A 17761-nucleotide genomic window follows, 5' to 3' on the forward strand; every position below is an offset into this window, starting at 1 on the left:
TAGACAGAGGAAGGGATTATTCCGAACCCTCCAGTAGACTAGAGCCCTAGAGAAGGCTACCTGAAAGTGAAAACTAAATTAGATCCTCAAGACAGGTCAAGATTGTCTTGAGCAGAAAGGAAGGGAGACATTTCAGGCAGAGGGAATCAAAGTTTGCAGGGGCACCCAAGGGCTGCTTGAAGACAGCAAACACAATCCTAGGAAGAGAGAAGAGGGGAGGGGAGGGGAGATGAAGGGAGGGAAGGGAGCGGAGGGGAGGGAGGGAGGGGAGGGGAGGGGGGAGAGGGGGGAGGGGAGGGGAGAGGGGAGAGGAGAAAAAAGAAAAGAAAAAATTAGGAAGCACTGTCACTTCTCCTAACTACACTCCTCAGAGAAGCTGTTTACATCAGCACATGCCTAGAACCATGCGGGGAGGGGCGGACAGGAGTCTATGTAAGGGTTTGCCAAACATCATCGGGGAAAACGTTAGAAATCCACATTTGCAGGCTCTCCCCAATCCTAAGCGTCACTATGGTGCGGGCCCAGCGCCGTGGGCTGCACAAGCCCTGCAGGGGGTCCTCACGGTCCTCAAGTATGAGAGGCGCCCCCCGACTTCATGAGAAATCTGCAGTGAGATATGCTTACCAGTAAGTCCTTTAAAAGATACACAGGACTTCTATTATATATATATGTAAGAGAGAGATGCGTTTTATCCAGTGCCCAGGAAACAAAAAATCAAGCTCTTCAAGTAGCAGGAAGTCTCCACTATAACAAAAATCTCCTTTCCAGACTTGTTTCAACTACTTATTTTGCCCCCTCCCTTTCGGGCCTCTCCAAGGTTGGAGTGCTTTCCATGACATTTTAAAATTTGCATGAATAGGAAGCTGGGGGGATTCACTCCTCATCTGATTTATGACCAAAACTATCAAGCTCTTCATGTTTCAGCCATGGATGTGCTGTGAACTGAGCACTGCCTGCATCATGGCTTGGAATGTCACTTCTCCACAGAACCACTGTGGAGTAAGAAGCACTGACTAAAATGCTCTCCACTGACTGTGACAGACACTTACTGACAGGAATAATTAGAGACCTGGCTTGTGCTTTAAAACACACACGCGCGCACACACACATACCCCAAATTCCACTGCTGGAGTGCCCAGCATTGCAGAGGCTGGGTTCCCATGTTACCACTGTCACTGTGGCTTGTAGCACAAAAGTGAAAGAGTATTTTTATTTTGAAAAAAGAATAGCAAAAATGACAGGCCTGTTTGAGTACTCTGCGGTTTAAATCCACAGTCTTCAGCATTTAAAGATACATATAGGACAATTTTGAAGGGAAAAAAAAAATCTCATCTGGAGAATGCGTACCCATATTTTGAGTTCCACTTGGATTTTCGGTTAGTTTTTCAAAGTCTTCAGGTCACCCCCAAATTTTAGCATACCCAACTTCTCCCAGCCTCTTGTAATACTTAATAAGTTCATAATGAGTTCATGTGAATCTAGCAGTAACTATAAAAAGCCAAGTGATGTGAGAAACACTCTCCAATTCCATTTAAAGTCCCAGGAATGCCCAGCTAGGGTAGAATGACATCATTATCTATGACTTATTTTAAGCAGCTTTGAGTTTTTGAAAACATTTTTTTTTTTAACTTTAAAGACAGGACACCCAAATACTCTCAGGCTGAATTATAGATGTATTTTTGGATGTCATTTGATTGACTAATCAAGTAATGTCATGTAATTATTAGCAGAGTTCTTTTTTTTTTTTTCCTTCTCTGCGCATCTGTTTGAAATCTGATGCTCCACACCACCACTCCACACCACCACCGACCTGCACTTACTCCACAGCCTCGGGAAGCAGAGAAAGACAAACCCTCATGTAGTGAAACCAGGTCCATGGTATTTTGTTTGTATTGGTATTATTTGTCTTAATACACCTGAGCTGATCTGCTCGTGGCTGGCACTCAACCAAACTGAGAAACTAAGATCGGGTATTTCATCCATCCATTGTCAATTATGCAGGGTGCTACGGAGTAAACAGAGCAGGACACTAGCATAAAGCTTGCAAAAATTCATATAACTAAGATATCACCCAATAGAAAGCCTGGAAAGTCTACTGATCACAACGCACGCATTTGCATCTTTCTAAAAGTTTGCGATAACTAGCGAGAAAACATCCCGAGCAGGACAAGAGCAAACTTCCTACGTGCAACCCCAAACTGCCATGAATTGAACTTAAAACAGATTTGAAATAGCACCTGCCCACCCCTTCCATACTGGGAACACAGACACCCTATTAAAGAAAGGCCTTGTTTTATGGACCCTCTCCTTTTGGCAGCCCCACTAATTAGAGAACAAAGGTCCTGAGATCTAACGGCTTCAGTATCGACCTGCCACATAAACTTCAAAATGAAGGGCCACTTTCATTTCAGGGCCCTCCCTGCCTCGGCACCAAACAGAAAAGCACAGCTACTTACGCAGTGGATGCCCAGTCCCCAAAGGTACCCCCATCTGCAAGAAGGTGGTTTCTGTCTGGTCCAGGGGGCCCATGGGCAGCGGCAGCCGTGGGAGATGGGGAGGAAAATGAGTCCAGGCTGCTGGGAGGAGTGTCCTCCTTAGGAAGATTGGGACGGTCACCTGGGGAGGAGAAAAAGCCATCAACTTTCAAATACGCAGAGGAGAAAAAAAAACCTCCACTAAGAACTACATGGTATCGCTTGATTAGTCAATCAAATTATATCCAAAATTACATTTACAATGCAGCCTGAGAGTATTCTGGTGCCCTGTCTTCAGGGATTTTGGTGTTTTTTATTTTAACCAAAGATGCTTAAAATACATTATAGGTAATACAAAGTGAGGAGTGTTTTCCCCACAAGAAAAAACAATAATCAAAATCAGATCAAACGGAAGATGAAAGCCTTAATGGCGGCCACAGTGACCTCCTGGTCTCTAAGGAGCACAGTCATAAATCAGTGATAACCTCGAAAACAATCCAGAGCAGTACCCCAGTCCTGCAGGGTCCAGCCTCTCACTTTCTAGTCACATGATGGCCCTTTAAGCCACTGCCAATCACCACCCAGTCATAACAAATTCAACAACTTGAAAGGGACCTTATCTTCTGAGCTGGTGTCTTGGATTACAATTTAATAGCCCTATTTATTAAATCCCGGACACAGAGAAACTTCCATTTCCCGGTGAACATTAGGGAGGATGTTCTACAAGAACCAGACCCCTGCAGTGACTGCAGGGGATGACTTTAAACCCAAACGAAAATGCATTTCTTAAATGGGTTGCATGATTTATTCGTTCACGGAGGACCATTTTGTGAAATGCGTTTGTATCTTCTGTACACATTATGGGCGTGGGTGGGAAATGCAGAAGGTAGAAAAGCTCAGAAGAGCAGCCGTGTCCCTCGACTGGTCTCCTCGCTTTCATGGTACTCCCAGCTGCCATCAACACATCTGAACAGCCCGCACTGAAGCTTGGACCCTTCAGTCAAAGTCACAGTCCCCATTACATTGTAACTGCTCCGGGGCAGCGACTTTCTATTAAGACAGCACTGGCTTGGCCTTGATTTTATAAATGCTGGGTCACAAGAGTGGCTCAACAAACTGCCGTGGCAGATGACACACAATGTGGAGGGTCACACCCCAGCCACAAACAGCTTCCAGCTGATTAAACCTTCGTATTTCCTCAGTCCCAAGTCCCAGAAATGGAGGGTGTATGAACACCAGGAACAGCGAGGAACGTGCTCTCGGAAAACCATCTTAGATGGATTTCAATTCTGCTGATAATGGAGCACAAGAGCAACCCCGGGCTCTGATGAAGCTCGCTCCCAAGATACTAATCTTGAAAAGTGACTGTATAACATAATTCTTACTTAACTCTGACCTAGCTTACAACTAAGGCTAAAAGAATCTTAGAAGTGGAGATCTGGAGAAGCAGAATTCAGGCCAGGAGGAATGAGAGGGGGTGGTGATGGCTGGAGGAAGGGACCCCTTATAGAAGCAGCTAGGGGGACGCATGATCCTGTGCAGAAGATTGCGGTGAGGGAGTTTTCTGAACTTTTTCTTTCCTAAGTGCATGGTCAGGGAGAGGGATACAATGGGGTGAGAGGTGAATGTGATCTCTGTGAGCAGGTCTTCTCCCTGGGCAAAGTCGCTCTACAAAGCCTGGCTCTCTCTCCATTCACAAACACACAGCCCAGAAGACCATATGCTTCCTCTTTCAGTGAAGTTCCTTTTTCTACTGCCCTTCACCGCAAACATATTTAGCTAACTGGAATCATTCAGCCCCAAAAAGAAGGGCTCATTTTCAGGCAAATGAACCCAAACCCACTGATCGATCTCTATGATTTCCTTTGGATTTATTTTCGTCCTGGGACACAGTCCACTTTGAAACAAAGGCTGCCTCTCCCCCTGTGCCTGGATAGCTCAATCCATCCAGTTCTTTCCTGCAAATGAGCTCCAGCTCCTGGAGCTCCAGCTCCTGGAGCTCCAGCTTTCCAGGACCCTTCTGTGCGTCGTTCAGTCATCCTGGGCAACAACCCCCTTCAAAACTAAGAAGGTCTCCTATGTAACCCCAGCACGGAGTCTAAAGTAAACTCCTGAACGTTTACCTGCACGAGAGCTGCCAATTCAGGGCTTGGCTAGAAATTGCAAAATATGACCAGCTCTGCAGCAGGACAAGATAACCTCCAGAGTGGGTCACACGCTAGCAGCTTCCTGGCTGCAGGAGACTGGATGTTGGCCCTCTGCTCTCTGGGCTGCAGGCCCTGTCTCTGGGGCAGGACCTGACACAGTAAAGCAGCAAGTGAGAGTCTGGGCCCAGCTATTCCCTGACTCACTCCTACAAGGAGAAACGTGTCAATGAGAGGCTGCTTTGGGGAAGTGGAGCCCAAGGGTCTAAGGTTCCTTTCCAAAGATACCTGAAAGGTTCTCACAACCATATATACTAGCTCATCACCACCCCCTCCAATCCTGTCCCTAAGCAGACTGACACAGCACAAATTGTCACTCAACATATTAAATCACGTGCTAGTAAGAGAATTTCTCCCTTACTTCCTGCGAAACAGTGGCAATCTGAGCCCTCAAGTGAAAAGAATATTGATACAAGGGCATAGGTTTACACGAAGTGATCAAACGGAGAGCTCTCTCAGCCTGCTTTCCATGCGCACAAAATTCCTCTCTCTCACTGTTCAAGAATGAGCTTATCTACCTGAGAATCACTGCATTTGAGGAAACACTAATACCAGGCATGTAAAGGTTAAATAGTCTAAAATTTTAGTTCACCAAAATTAAATGACTTCTTTTTAACTAGTAGGAAAATAATAAAGCTTTAAAAAATTCTATGTTTGACAATATCAGGAATAAAGATTTTAAATCCTATGAAACTAATTTGTACTTGAGAACTACAGTCCGACACCCTCGTCATTTTTCACCTTTTATTTCTCCAGAGTGTCACACAAACTCTTTCCCTAGGTGCTACCCTTCAACAGGCATCTCCAGACTCATCACCTGCGACTAACAGGGTTGATCCGAGTACGTGAACAAAAATGGTGCTGAAGGGCTTTTGTTATGAACAGACTCCAAGATGAGAAATAGAATATAACTACCACATCTAGAAGAGACAATGACTTCCTCACAACACCCAGCTTAATTCCCACCTCCTCCATAATCTCTTGTCAACCACCCTTTCTGCTTGTTCTCCTTTCTCACGACGGCAGGCAAGCAGAAGTTTACGTTGCACTGTCAATGCTTTCATGACCTGATTTTAGCTCCCCACCTCCGTTATGCATCTTTTGAGGGTGGAGACCATGTCTCATCTTGGTAATCCGTAGAGAACACAATGCAGTGCCAGGCAAATCAGGAGGCTTCAGGAAATACTGGCTGTGGACTCACTGACACAGAAAAGATCATGAAATTGAAAAGCCAGTGCCTCTAGGAATTAAGAAGGAAAACAATCTCCAAGTATTGTTAGAAAATCTGCACGCAGCTTCTGATAATCGTCCTCTCCCCTTTCAAGCCACAAACATCTCTCACCCTCTTTCTTCAATTTATGGAGGTTCTACTTATATACTAAGGCACACTGCAGATGCCAAGTTACAAAGGTGAAGAATCAGCCTCTAACCCAAAGGTGCAGAAGACAGTCAGGTAAAGCCAACACAGCAGAAGGTGGTAGGGTGTCAAGTTTTATATCTCGCTAAGGCGTCTGGATTTGTGCTACAGGCATTAGAAAGTTATTGCAGGGATTAAACAAGGAAGTGATACAGATTCAAGAGATATTCAGGTATTACAGTCATCGGACCTCTGTGAATGAAGGTGAAGGTTGAAAGAGGAACCTACCATGACCCTCAAGTTCTTGCTTTAGGTAACCGGGTGAATGTAGAATTATCCATTGAAATAGGGCATAAAAAACAAGGAGCAAGTTGCGTGTGGGAGATAGTAAGACCAGCTGTAGACATGTTGGATTCGAGGGGGTAAGAGATCGAGGGGCAGATGTCCAAAGGAGAGCTGGTTATACAGCCCCAGAGCCCTGGAGAAAGATCTGGGATGATTTTATTGAGAGGCATGTGGGTTGAGTTGAAGTCATAGCACTGGATGGAGAGGGCAAAGGAGAAGATATAGAAATGGCAGAGAACCCTGGAGGAACTTCAGTGTAAGGAGCAGCCTTCTCCGTACTGACGGTGGTGGTGGTGGTTATTGCTGTTACTACGGTAAACAGAGAGAAGTGTTATCTTACAAGTATTTCCGGCCCAGACATAGATTCGCATAAAAAATGGACCAAAAAAGTATTCACGAGGACATGCCTTTCATGTCAGCTACTGGATTTCACTATTTAGTCTGATTTCTTTATGACCCTGAGTACATGCACATGTGTTTTGTTTTCAGGAAAAGACTAAAGCGATCTTCAATGACTGGCAGAAAACTGAGCAGGAAGAGGGAAAAAGAACTTGATAATTCTACCACAGTTAACAATACACAGGATGTCTATCTATCTATCTATCTATCTATCTATCTAGTTATTTATGGCTGCACTGGGTCTTTGTTGCTGTGCACAGGCTTCTCTCTAGTTGTGGCGAGCAGGGGCTATTCTTCATTGCGGTGCACGGGCTTCTCACTGTGGTGGCTTCTCTTGTTGTGGAGCACGGGCTCTAGGTGCGCAGGCTTCAGTAGTTGTGGCACACGGGCTCAGCAGTTGTGGCATGTGGGCTCTAGAGCACAGGCTCAGTAGTTGTGGCACACGGGCTTAGTTGCTCTGTGGCATGTGGGATCTTCCCGGATGAGGTCTTGAACCCGTGTCTCCTGCATGGGCAGTGAGACTTAACCACTGCACCACCAGGGGAGCCCTATCTCCTATATTTTAATATGCTGATCAACTTTTACTCTAGATAGTTGAACTTTCTTGTTGTGATGATAAGTGCTTCTCTCCACTCACCTTCTGCTCATTTCACTTAAACAGAACTGCTGTTGGAGGGAATAAGGCTTAGAGTTTTCCCTCCCATTTCATTCATTTCTTCTTTGTCCATCTCTCAAATAAACTTCCTAACTGTTAAGACGTCAGAGATGGTTCCCCTTGAATCCATTACCTGCTGTTTTCTACTCAGTCTAGAATGTTTGAGTATGAGCTGAAACCACAGGAGGTTTCTGTTATTTGTCAGAGATGAGCTGTCTCCACTCATAAGGCTGGTCCATGCTCCCCTCTCTCAAACATCCTGGCTTATGAATTAGAAGAAAGAAAGAAAAAGAAAGGGGACAGAAGAGAAGAAAGAAAAATGGAAAAAAAGAAAAGAAAGAGAGAAGAGAAGAGAAGAGAAGAGAAGAGAAGAGAAGAGAAGAAGATCTAATGAATTAGTTAAACTTCTGACAAACTCCGCAGTTACGTGTTTGGTTAAATGGAAGACAACAGCAGACTCTCTCTGTGGTTCCGCTGGCATAGAAATATGCTTCCCGTCAGAATAATCTTAGATGCTTCTAAATATCAAACAGCTAGTCACTAGGCTCAAAGAAAGATTTATTGTTATAAGTGCAGAACAAAGTAACTGCACTTGTAACAACACAGTAACACTTTTACAGTAAAGGCCAATCAGGAAATTTCCAGTCAAGACGGCAATGAAATTTTAAATGGAAACCCACCTCTCCTCTCACATGTGCCCAACAACAACAGCAATGAAACGACTTTTAAAATAAATTTGCACTTGAAAACTTGTTTCCCATCTCTGTGAAACAGAAACAGAAAGGAAATAGTTTCAGAAGTCAGCGGGAGTACAAGCCAAAAGTCTACCAGCTCCAGGACTCATCCAAACCAGCAGAAACAACAGACATTTAAATCCTGTGGTATCCTTAGGTCAATATACCTACAATACACCAGGCATGGTTCAGGGGTAGAACCAGGCTCCCTGTGTGGAACTAGGGGTTGGGAGACACTCACCACACTAAATGGAGGCCAAAAATCTGTGACCAAGTTCCTCACTTGCCTGGAAAGTAGATTTGATAAGCCCACCCACTCCCCTCCCCAGGATGAGAGTTACGTACAGGAATAATAGCTGGTTCTGAACCAAAGCGCCTGGTTCAACCTGGTGAACACAGTGGTCAAGAGCCGGAGAGGGAGTAGAAGAAAGAAGGAAGAGAAGGAGGCTCTAAGTCGTCCCAACGACAGGTACACACACAAAATCCTCCTTCCTGATGGACTTATACCTACAGTTTCTAAGAACATAAAGAAAACTAGGATAGTAAACTCAACAACAACAGAAATTCCGCAATTTAGAGATCTGTAACACAAAAGAGAAGTGAAATTGCCAACATTCAGATCCCAGAAAAAGAAGTATACTGAGAGGAAGAAATATTTAAAGAAATAATGACCAATTCCTCAAAATTAAAGAATTTCAAAGACCTCAATCTAAGGACTCAGAGTACCAAACAGACAAATAAAGAAAATACTGCACATAAGATACCTTATTGCAAAATTTGAGAATATCAAATACAAAGAAAAAAATAAAAAGCATCCTGACAGAAAGAACAGACCATATTTTTTAAAAAGACCCAGAGTGACATTAGAGTTCTCAACAGCAAAACTGAATTCAGAACAATATTGAAGTAACATTTTTAAAGTATTGAAGGGTAAGAATTTTGAGCACAGAACTGTATATTCAAACTGCCAATCAAATGTGAGAGCGTAACAGTGGTTGAGAGTCTGCCTGCCGATGCAGGGGACACGGGTTCGTGCCCCGGTCCGGGAAGATCCCACGTGCCGCGGAGCGGCTGGGCCCGTGAGCCATGGCCAGTGGGCCTGCACGTCCGGAGCCTGCGCTCCGCAACGGGAGAGGCCACAACAGTGAGAGGCCCGTGTACCGCAAAAAAAAAAAAAAAAAAAATCAAACAAAAAAAATGTGAGGGCGTAATAAACCTATTAGACTTTAAAAACACCCAAGGTTTGCCACATAAAGAACTATAATGATAACACTCCCAAAACACAGTTTTCAAGTATTTAAATAAAAGAAGCAATATGAGATTTTCAATGTCTATCATTGTCTTCTAAAAACTCTAGGACAAAAGAAAAGGGGAAAAAAATAACCAAGATGATCCAGAGCCTAGAATCTAGAAAATATCAACATAGTGGGGGTGGGTAGCCCAAAAAGGAAATGAGAGTCCATTGGATATTCATCTTATTAGAGATGGAGGCAGAAACGCAGTTGAGTTTAAGAAGCCAACAGATACATAAGCTTACAAATCTCAAAATAAGGCAACCACCTTAGAAACAAAAACAGGATACACATTATTAGAAACAGCATAACATCTGCTTTTGTAAAGAGAAAGGAGGAAGGAAAACAAAAAGGTATCAAAATTCATTATTAAATAAAAATTATAAAATGACAGAAATCCTAACATAATGGTAATCATAATATACATAAATGGATTAAACTCATCAATTAAAAGACAGTGATTCTCCAAATATATTTTCCAAATCCAATAATATGTTGACTACGAGAAACATGCTTACAACGAAAAGACAAAGCAAGGCTGGAAATTCAAGAAAATAAAGCTATTCTAGGCAAATATAAATCAAAGTACACAAGGATCTTAATAAACTACATGAGATAAAGAGGGTCATTTTATACTGATAAAAGGACAAGATGATGGAGCAAGAAGATAAGCACCTAATGATACAGCCTCAAGCAATATATAGAACCATAAGGGAAAACAGAAAAATCAACTGTCATTATTGGAGACTTTAACACACTCCTGTCAGACAGTTCTATCAGGCAGGGAGAGAGAGAAATATCTGTAATCAACAATACAAAGCTGCTCTACTGTTTAGATACACACACACCTTGAAATAACAGAGGATAAATAGTCTTTAAAACAAATGTTTTTTTAAGGATTTTTTCTTTTTTTTGGCCACACCATGAGGCTTGTGAGATCTTAGTTCCCCGATCAGGGGTCGAACCTGGGCCCTCAGCAGTGAAAGCGCAGAGTCCTAACCACTGGAACGCCGAAGAATTCTTAAGGAAATGTTTTGAAGGATGGGTATTACACATCCTCTCTTCTCAGACCAAAATTACAAAATATTTAGAACTTAATAAACGAAAGGATAGATTTTACCATTTCAATATGCTGGTAAACTAAATATGGTTTAAAAGAAAATCATAATGGAAATTAAGAAAGATTTAGAACTCGACGATAAAGACATTTCATGTCAAAATTTGTGAAACATGGCACAATAATACCAAAGAAAACTTTATAGCTCTAAAATATTGATTAGGAAACAAGGTTCAGAACATTTTCTATGCCATATTTAAACAGACAATTTCCCTAAATACTGACAGTCAAAGGGTCGTCATGACTCTTTAAATATTCACATTCCATTTCGTCAGGGAAAACTCTCAAAACTAGAATTTACTAAAATATATTTGATTTCTTTTATATTTTAGTGTGCTCACTCAACAGGGATTACTTGTATACTATCATTAGTGTACACAGGTTGTTGCATAAAGTGAAAAGCTAATATTCTTAACTATTATTTTTATTATCGATTGGTATGTAACACTTTCTGGGGGGAAAAGTCTCCAAAATCACAGTGGAAATCGACTAGAAAATGTGACCAGACATATAAAAACTCACTACCTAAGTACAGAGAAATAAATCTCAAGGCTAAACATGACCTAGTTTACTTTTGAGGGGGGCTTCAGCCAAAACTAGGTAGAGTCTTTCCCCAGCAGGGGGCAAAAAAGCTGACGTGGTGACATTTACCCTAGCCCCCTCCTCCCCTTGTGCCTGGATTCATTCTCCTGTCATTCTGCACTGTAATTATCCTCCTTTCATTCTGAATTTTCTATCTTTTAAACAGGGCTGCCCAATAATGTCTTGCTTAGAGTATTTCAATTTCTTCTTCGCCCACTTGGTGTGTCTGTTCTCATGATGCTACACCCAAGGAAGACTCAAGCACCAAAAATTGAGGCTTAATGTCCGAAGCTGAAGAGGGCACAGCATGTAGGGAACTGAGAAAGGCTATCCTCAAGGGGAACATGTCTGGGTACAAGTCACAGTAGTAGACAGACTGATAGCTGTGGGAATGGAAGTGATGGGAAGAGGCTGAAATGGGAAGAGGATGATGAAATGCCACAGGAAGAGGAGAATTTTGTTTGTTTTGCTAACTTATATAAGCCTGTTCAAAATACAACCTTTGAACTAAGCAGAAAATCTTCAGGCTGCCCTAGTTTCCATCATGTGGCAGATATTATGACATCAATAAAATCTCCTTCGAGCCATAGTGGTCTTTCTTCCTAAGGTCACCCAGGACACACAGCATACTGAAAAGAAGGGTGCCTACCATCAAGAACAGTACTCCCAAACTCATTTCAAAGACACTCTGATGTAATTTCTACTCTGCTAAAAGAAAGTCTGAATTGCTATATTTCATCATGTCAAAAGCTAGTTTCTAATACTGCACTGACTAGTGTAAATTAGAGTAAACCAAAATTTATGTTTTCCCTCCCCCTGCTCAATATGCAATTGGACTTGACGTTGTATATAAAACCTGATGCTGAACAATAAATATGGAAGTGACCTCTATAAATAAAACTAAATCTGTCTAGGAGCTGGTGAGATGCTTCAACATATGAAACAGCAGAAGGAAAACATTCTCCCACCAGTGTTCATAAGGCCAACATAACAGATGGGATGGGTGCCAACAGTGGCATTTTAAGGTTGATAGAGATCAAAGGACATAGCCACCATCCATTCTTTAATGACCCTGTGTACAGGAAAAGTAGCATGGACTAAGCGGTGCTGGTCCCTGAAATGTAGTTAATACAAGTCAAAGTATACTACTTAACTCATGAGAAATGAGACATCATAGAACTGTCATACTGCACTGGAACACTAACCCATCTAGGAGAGCATTCTACTTTTAACAAGGACACTCAAGAACACTTGAGTCATACATAGCCTCACTCTTCCTACCTAAGTCTTAGAAGTACATCATAACGTCTTCTTGCTTTCAAATTACTGGGTGAGACTGTTGTAGTCAATGAAACATTCAAGGGTTCCAAGGCTAAGTAAAGGAGCATGACTTCCACAACAGCTTAACACTCACTACTGCTCCAAAGGGAGGATTACAGTTCTGTCCAGTATTTTGTTTTTGCATCTGGTCCTTAGCGCTAGCATCCCCATATTTACTGATGTGCAGATACCAGTGTGACCAGATACCCAAATTTATCGAGACTGAGGAAAACAGGAAAAGGCTACATTCCAACAACACAGAAAGACAGCCTGTCCTGCCTAGCTGGATTATCTAAGACTAGTTTTGTCCAAGTAGCCCACTCTTTGGCTAGTTAAAAAAAAAAAAAAAAAGTGAACAGGCCTGTTTCTTCATAGCATACTTAGATACTCACCCAGAACCTCACGGAGTCCTATGAGCTTCTCGAACTAGAAGCTGCAGTATACACACGGAATGACTCGTGCACAACAGAGCAGTCTGTGAGCAGCATGGCTGAGAAGGGTCAGGATCAGATCCCAAACCCCACTAACACCTAACCAGCCAAAGAAAACCCAGCACTGCCTTCATAGCTTCCCATATGCTTAGTCTACTTCAACTAAAATGGCCAAGGAATTGAGAGACCTTGCATTACGAGGCACTAGCAATAGTGGCATTATACAGATAAGATCTATAGAGAGAAAAAGAAGTCACCCCCCCAAAAAAAAAGGAATCCAATGCAAGACAAAAAGTAAAGCCGATATATTTTTCAGGCCAGATATTTATTCTTATCCTTCTAAAAACGTAAGCCAAAAGAGTTATATCATATTATCTTGTACATTAGTTTGTACGTACACACACACACACACACACACACACACACACACAGGCAATTCCTTTCTTTAATTAGAATAATAAAGACAGGTTAGGAGACTCAAAGTTTGACTTTAAAATTGAACTTTTAAAATTGCTAATGTAATTGGGTGTCTTTCTTTAAAAAAAACCAAATCCAACCCTCCCATTCAAAGGGAATTCTTCTTTGCTGTCCACAGAGCAGTAGGTAGTAAATGACTATTAAGAGAAAACAGTTTAGATTCTTTGATCAGAAAATCTTCCATTAGGGAAACAAACGGGAGGGGGTTATAAGAAATTAACCCTGCCAACTGCCCATTAAGGAAAGAACGCTAATTGTATTTCTCAGCAGTGAAAGGTGCACTGAGAGACCAGTTATAATTGCCAAGTGGAAGGAAAGGTTCGTAAAGTCCCACTGACCCCAATTCTCAGTTCTGCTGCAAGTTAAAGCAATGTCATGCTGGGGGCGGTAGGGCAAGATGTCCCAGTTCCTCTCATTTCATTTGGCCTCACCAAACAAGACAAACCATAATGGGAACCATGATAAAGCTAATTAACATGCAGGTTAATGACAGTCAGTAGCTAGCTAAGGATAATTCCCTTGGGTAATATAATTTCTTTATCTGAAATCATGTCTAGGAAAGGGAAATGTGACTCTCAATGAAATAACCTCCCACTCCCAGTCCAAAAAGTCCAAAAAACAAAAGTACACATAGATATGCATCCCCCCCCCCCAGAAAACTGAATAAGAGAGAAGTCAACTCCTAAACTACAAGTTAAACTGTCACAGTAAGGCGTGAAAAGATGTAATGAAATGGCCATACAATTATAAAGCAGATTTTATTTTCTACTGTCTGAAGATATTAAAAATTAAGCGTAACGCCTGCCTGAAAAGCTATCGAATGGCTAAGACATGGCAAAAGTGTATGCTAGGAAACGCTGATGAGGGAATCGGCTGTGTTCTAATCGCATGACATAAAACACAGACCCCATTATAACGTTACAGCAGCGGCTAACAGGCTTTACGTTACAACTCCAGGAAACACCTCTGCTACTTACAAGGTCAATGGAAGGCTGTAGCAATTCAATTACAAAGTGAATAAGACCAGTTCAGCTGCAATGTCAATAGAAGTCAAAGCAAATTGCTTTACTCTGTAAAGCAGAGAGCATTTTTATATCATAATCGCAGTCCAGAGGCATTATTTACAGACTGAGATTTCTGCCTATATAAACAAAAAATATAACCACCATCTACGATTATCCTTAGGAACCAAAAAGTAATCAGATACTGAATCAAGCTGTCTTGCATAAACTTCTGAGGAAGGCTGACATTTTGACAGCTCAGGAAATTTAGAGCAGTGTGTTCAGAACACACTCCAGTCCAGCTGAGAAAGGAGGGTTGTTGGACTCCTAGCTACTTACCTATCCTCCTCCCCCATCACATCATTCTTTTCACCTGAACAATGTACATTATTATCAATTGTCAGTTTAAGGTAGCAACCAATAAACTTATTAAGCTGGACAAAAATAACCAAACACAAAAGACTAAGTACATTTTCTTGGAAAGTATACCACACAGGAAAATATATCTGAAGCCCTCTATTTTACACATCAGGCCCGCTGGAAAAATCTAAGCTAAAATTGAGTATTCACTAAATATTGGGTGGTTTACAGCCATGAACTCATTTGTTCGAGGCAAAAAGCCTTGGGGAAGTTTACTGACCCAAACTCAGGAGGCTTCAAAGGGGAATGTGCCTAGGTCATACAAGACAGTAAGAAGAGAACAGGGATTTAAATCCAGGTTAGGTTAAATCCAAATGTAACCACAAATAATTCTACCACTCAATAAAACTCTTTGTGGCCTAAGTATTTCCAGTGATAGTGATCCCCAAAACGCTAGGACAATGTGACTTTGAGAGCAGCCCAGGTAGAAGGTGAAAGATGCATTAAATCCAACAGGAAAACACTAAGCGTGACAGCTCCCCATTCTCAATGTACTGCCAATGAAACTTCTCCAGGTCAACTCATGCTAGCGGGACTCCATATGCTTTTCTCTTGGGCTCTGCTTCACTCTTTGCACTTCAAAATCTTCAACTTACACCCAACACGCCAAATAACAAGCACAACTTGCATCAGTTTTAGGCTGAAACTTTTGTAACTTAAATACACATACTCGTATGCATGATGCATGTGTATATATGTGTATATACGTACACGTATATATGTGTATATATGTGTATATACATATATGTGTGTATATGTACACGTATATAACAAGGAAAAAGAAATACAGATACATTTAAAGAAGAAAATCATCATTCTCTCACTTCCTAAGGAAAACCACTGTCATAACTGATTAATATTATTCCGGATTTATTTCTATGATTATACACTTATTCACACAGTTTTCCCTTTAGAAGTGAGGCTATTCTGAAATTCTGTTTTATAACTTACTTTAGTCATTCAAAATCACACCATGTATATTATTTCTGTGGACACATTTCTGTGATCCTTGGAAGGCTAGAAGCCTGTGTGTGATTACTGAGGACCTGTACCACCTGCTTATGTCTGGCTGTAGAACAAGGCCTTTAGGAGCACACCCACACAACAGAACACACAGAATACTATACAGCAGTGAAAAAGGAGAGGGCACTCTTTTTGTGTTGATATGAAAACAATACCAGATATAAAGTTTTTTAAAATACGGTGCACAGCTAGCTTTTGAGCACACAGGGGATATATAAAAATCTATATTCATCTCTGCTTATATGTACATGAAAGATTCTAGAAGGAAAAATAAGAAACTATAGGTTGAACCAAGTCAAACTGCTGCTATTCAATCAGTTTTGACATAGACAAACAGCAGAGCAGTTTCATGTGATACGACCCTCCTAATAACAGCGGCCAGCAATCCAATTTGGAATTTTAACTTTGAAAGGATTTAAGAAACTATAGGTTGAAATGACATGTAAATGAAAAAACATTTGAAATTGCCGATATTAGATAACTTTGGAACTGAGAGCTGGCCCTCTGACACAGCTCAATCTATTAATAGCAGTGGTTACAGATTTGGTTTGCAGGGACTGAGTTGACGGGATTGAATGGAGACTTTTCACCTTACTGCAACTAACGTAAGACCAGATATTTGTTCATTTAGGTAAATGGGTATATACATCATGATAAAATAAATATACTGAAATAAAATGATTGCTTTTCCTTCTCCCTGCCCATAAAAATGAGCGACTCCTTTCTCTTAGAGGACCCATTTTTGTTACAGTGTATTGTGTCCCAGGTTAAATCCATCCTCATCTCTGGCCCTTTCTTCTCCTTCATCTCCTTCATCAAAACCATCACTCTGATTCCTTTACAACAAAACTAGCCACTGTTTTTAATGGAAAAACTAACAATCACTCTTAAAATTAAAAAAGAATAAATCAATGTATTGTTTGAAAGGCACATGACATCTCTGAAAAGACTGGCCAAGGAAAACTCCAGAGAAGAGAAGACCATTTGCGGAGGCACTTGGGTTTGCACTTGAGCAGAGTGGTAAGGAGCCCAGACTCTGGAATGGGACTGGTTAATCCTGGCTTTGTCACTCACTAGCCAGGAGACTCAGGTGAGCTACTGACCTTCTCTGAGCCTCAGTTTCCCCAATTATAAAATACGGATAATAATACTACCGATAGGATTGTTATGAGGGTTACCTAAGTTTAACAAATATTGCTAACAGTAGCCGGCATATAGTACGGTATCTGTAACTGTGTACTATTACCCTCCAAATTTTGTATCCTGTTCTCACATTAACTATTAAAATTTTTAAGAAAAAGAGTCCACCTTTAAAATAACTAAGATAATAACCAGAGACTTAAAGAGTCACTATTTCTATTCTGACCCAAAGAGTAAAATAAAACCACAGCCATCATCACCATTCAAGCTCAAAGACTCATGTTGCTGAGCTCAGAGAACAAATATTAGTACATGCAAAATGTCAGCCGTATAATTCACTGTAATAGGCTTGAAGATTTTTTTTTTCCACCCAAGGTTGACACTGGACTCCTTCTAAATACTGCCTAGAAGACACACAAGATGTGTGTCTTCTGCCATGCCAAGCAGAATGAGCATTTGGAAGGAGCCAGGCTGCAAGGTTGCGACCCAGAGTTCATAAAAGGCAAGGAGACACAACTCGTTACAGGAGTAGCCTCCACAGTTGACTCAATCTCACATCATTTCTTTTTCCTCAACAGCTGGGAAGGATTCAGTAAGTACAAATAAACTGACCACAGGTTTGTTTGGTTCTATTAATTGTAGACAGCCATCTTATCTCCTGGTAATTTTTATCACGGTCCATGAGAGTTTTCTGAGTAATAACAATTGCTTGGAATTGGCCACACTGAGATAATACCTTCCCCTTCAAGATTTCTCCTCATCTTCCTAGCTACCAAAGGAAACGTTTCAA

The 17761-nt window shown here is 41.4% G+C and overlaps 1 protein-coding gene across 1 annotated transcript in view; it reads right to left on the reverse strand.

Moving 5' to 3' along the window:
• Nucleotides 1-17761, reverse strand: part of ARHGAP10 (Rho GTPase activating protein 10) — a 328476-nt gene that overhangs the window by 23408 nt on the left and 287307 nt on the right. The window contains exon 20 of the mRNA XM_082838763.1: nucleotides 2457-2616. Within this exon, the coding sequence (XP_082694889.1) occupies nucleotides 2457-2616 (160 nt within the window). The remainder of the gene's footprint in view (nucleotides 1-2456; nucleotides 2617-17761) is intronic.

The sequence above is a fragment of the Leucopleurus acutus genome (genome assembly GCF_964270905.1).
Source record: "Leucopleurus acutus genome assembly, chromosome: 4".
NCBI classification, from domain to species: domain Eukaryota; kingdom Metazoa; phylum Chordata; class Mammalia; order Artiodactyla; family Delphinidae; genus Leucopleurus; species Leucopleurus acutus.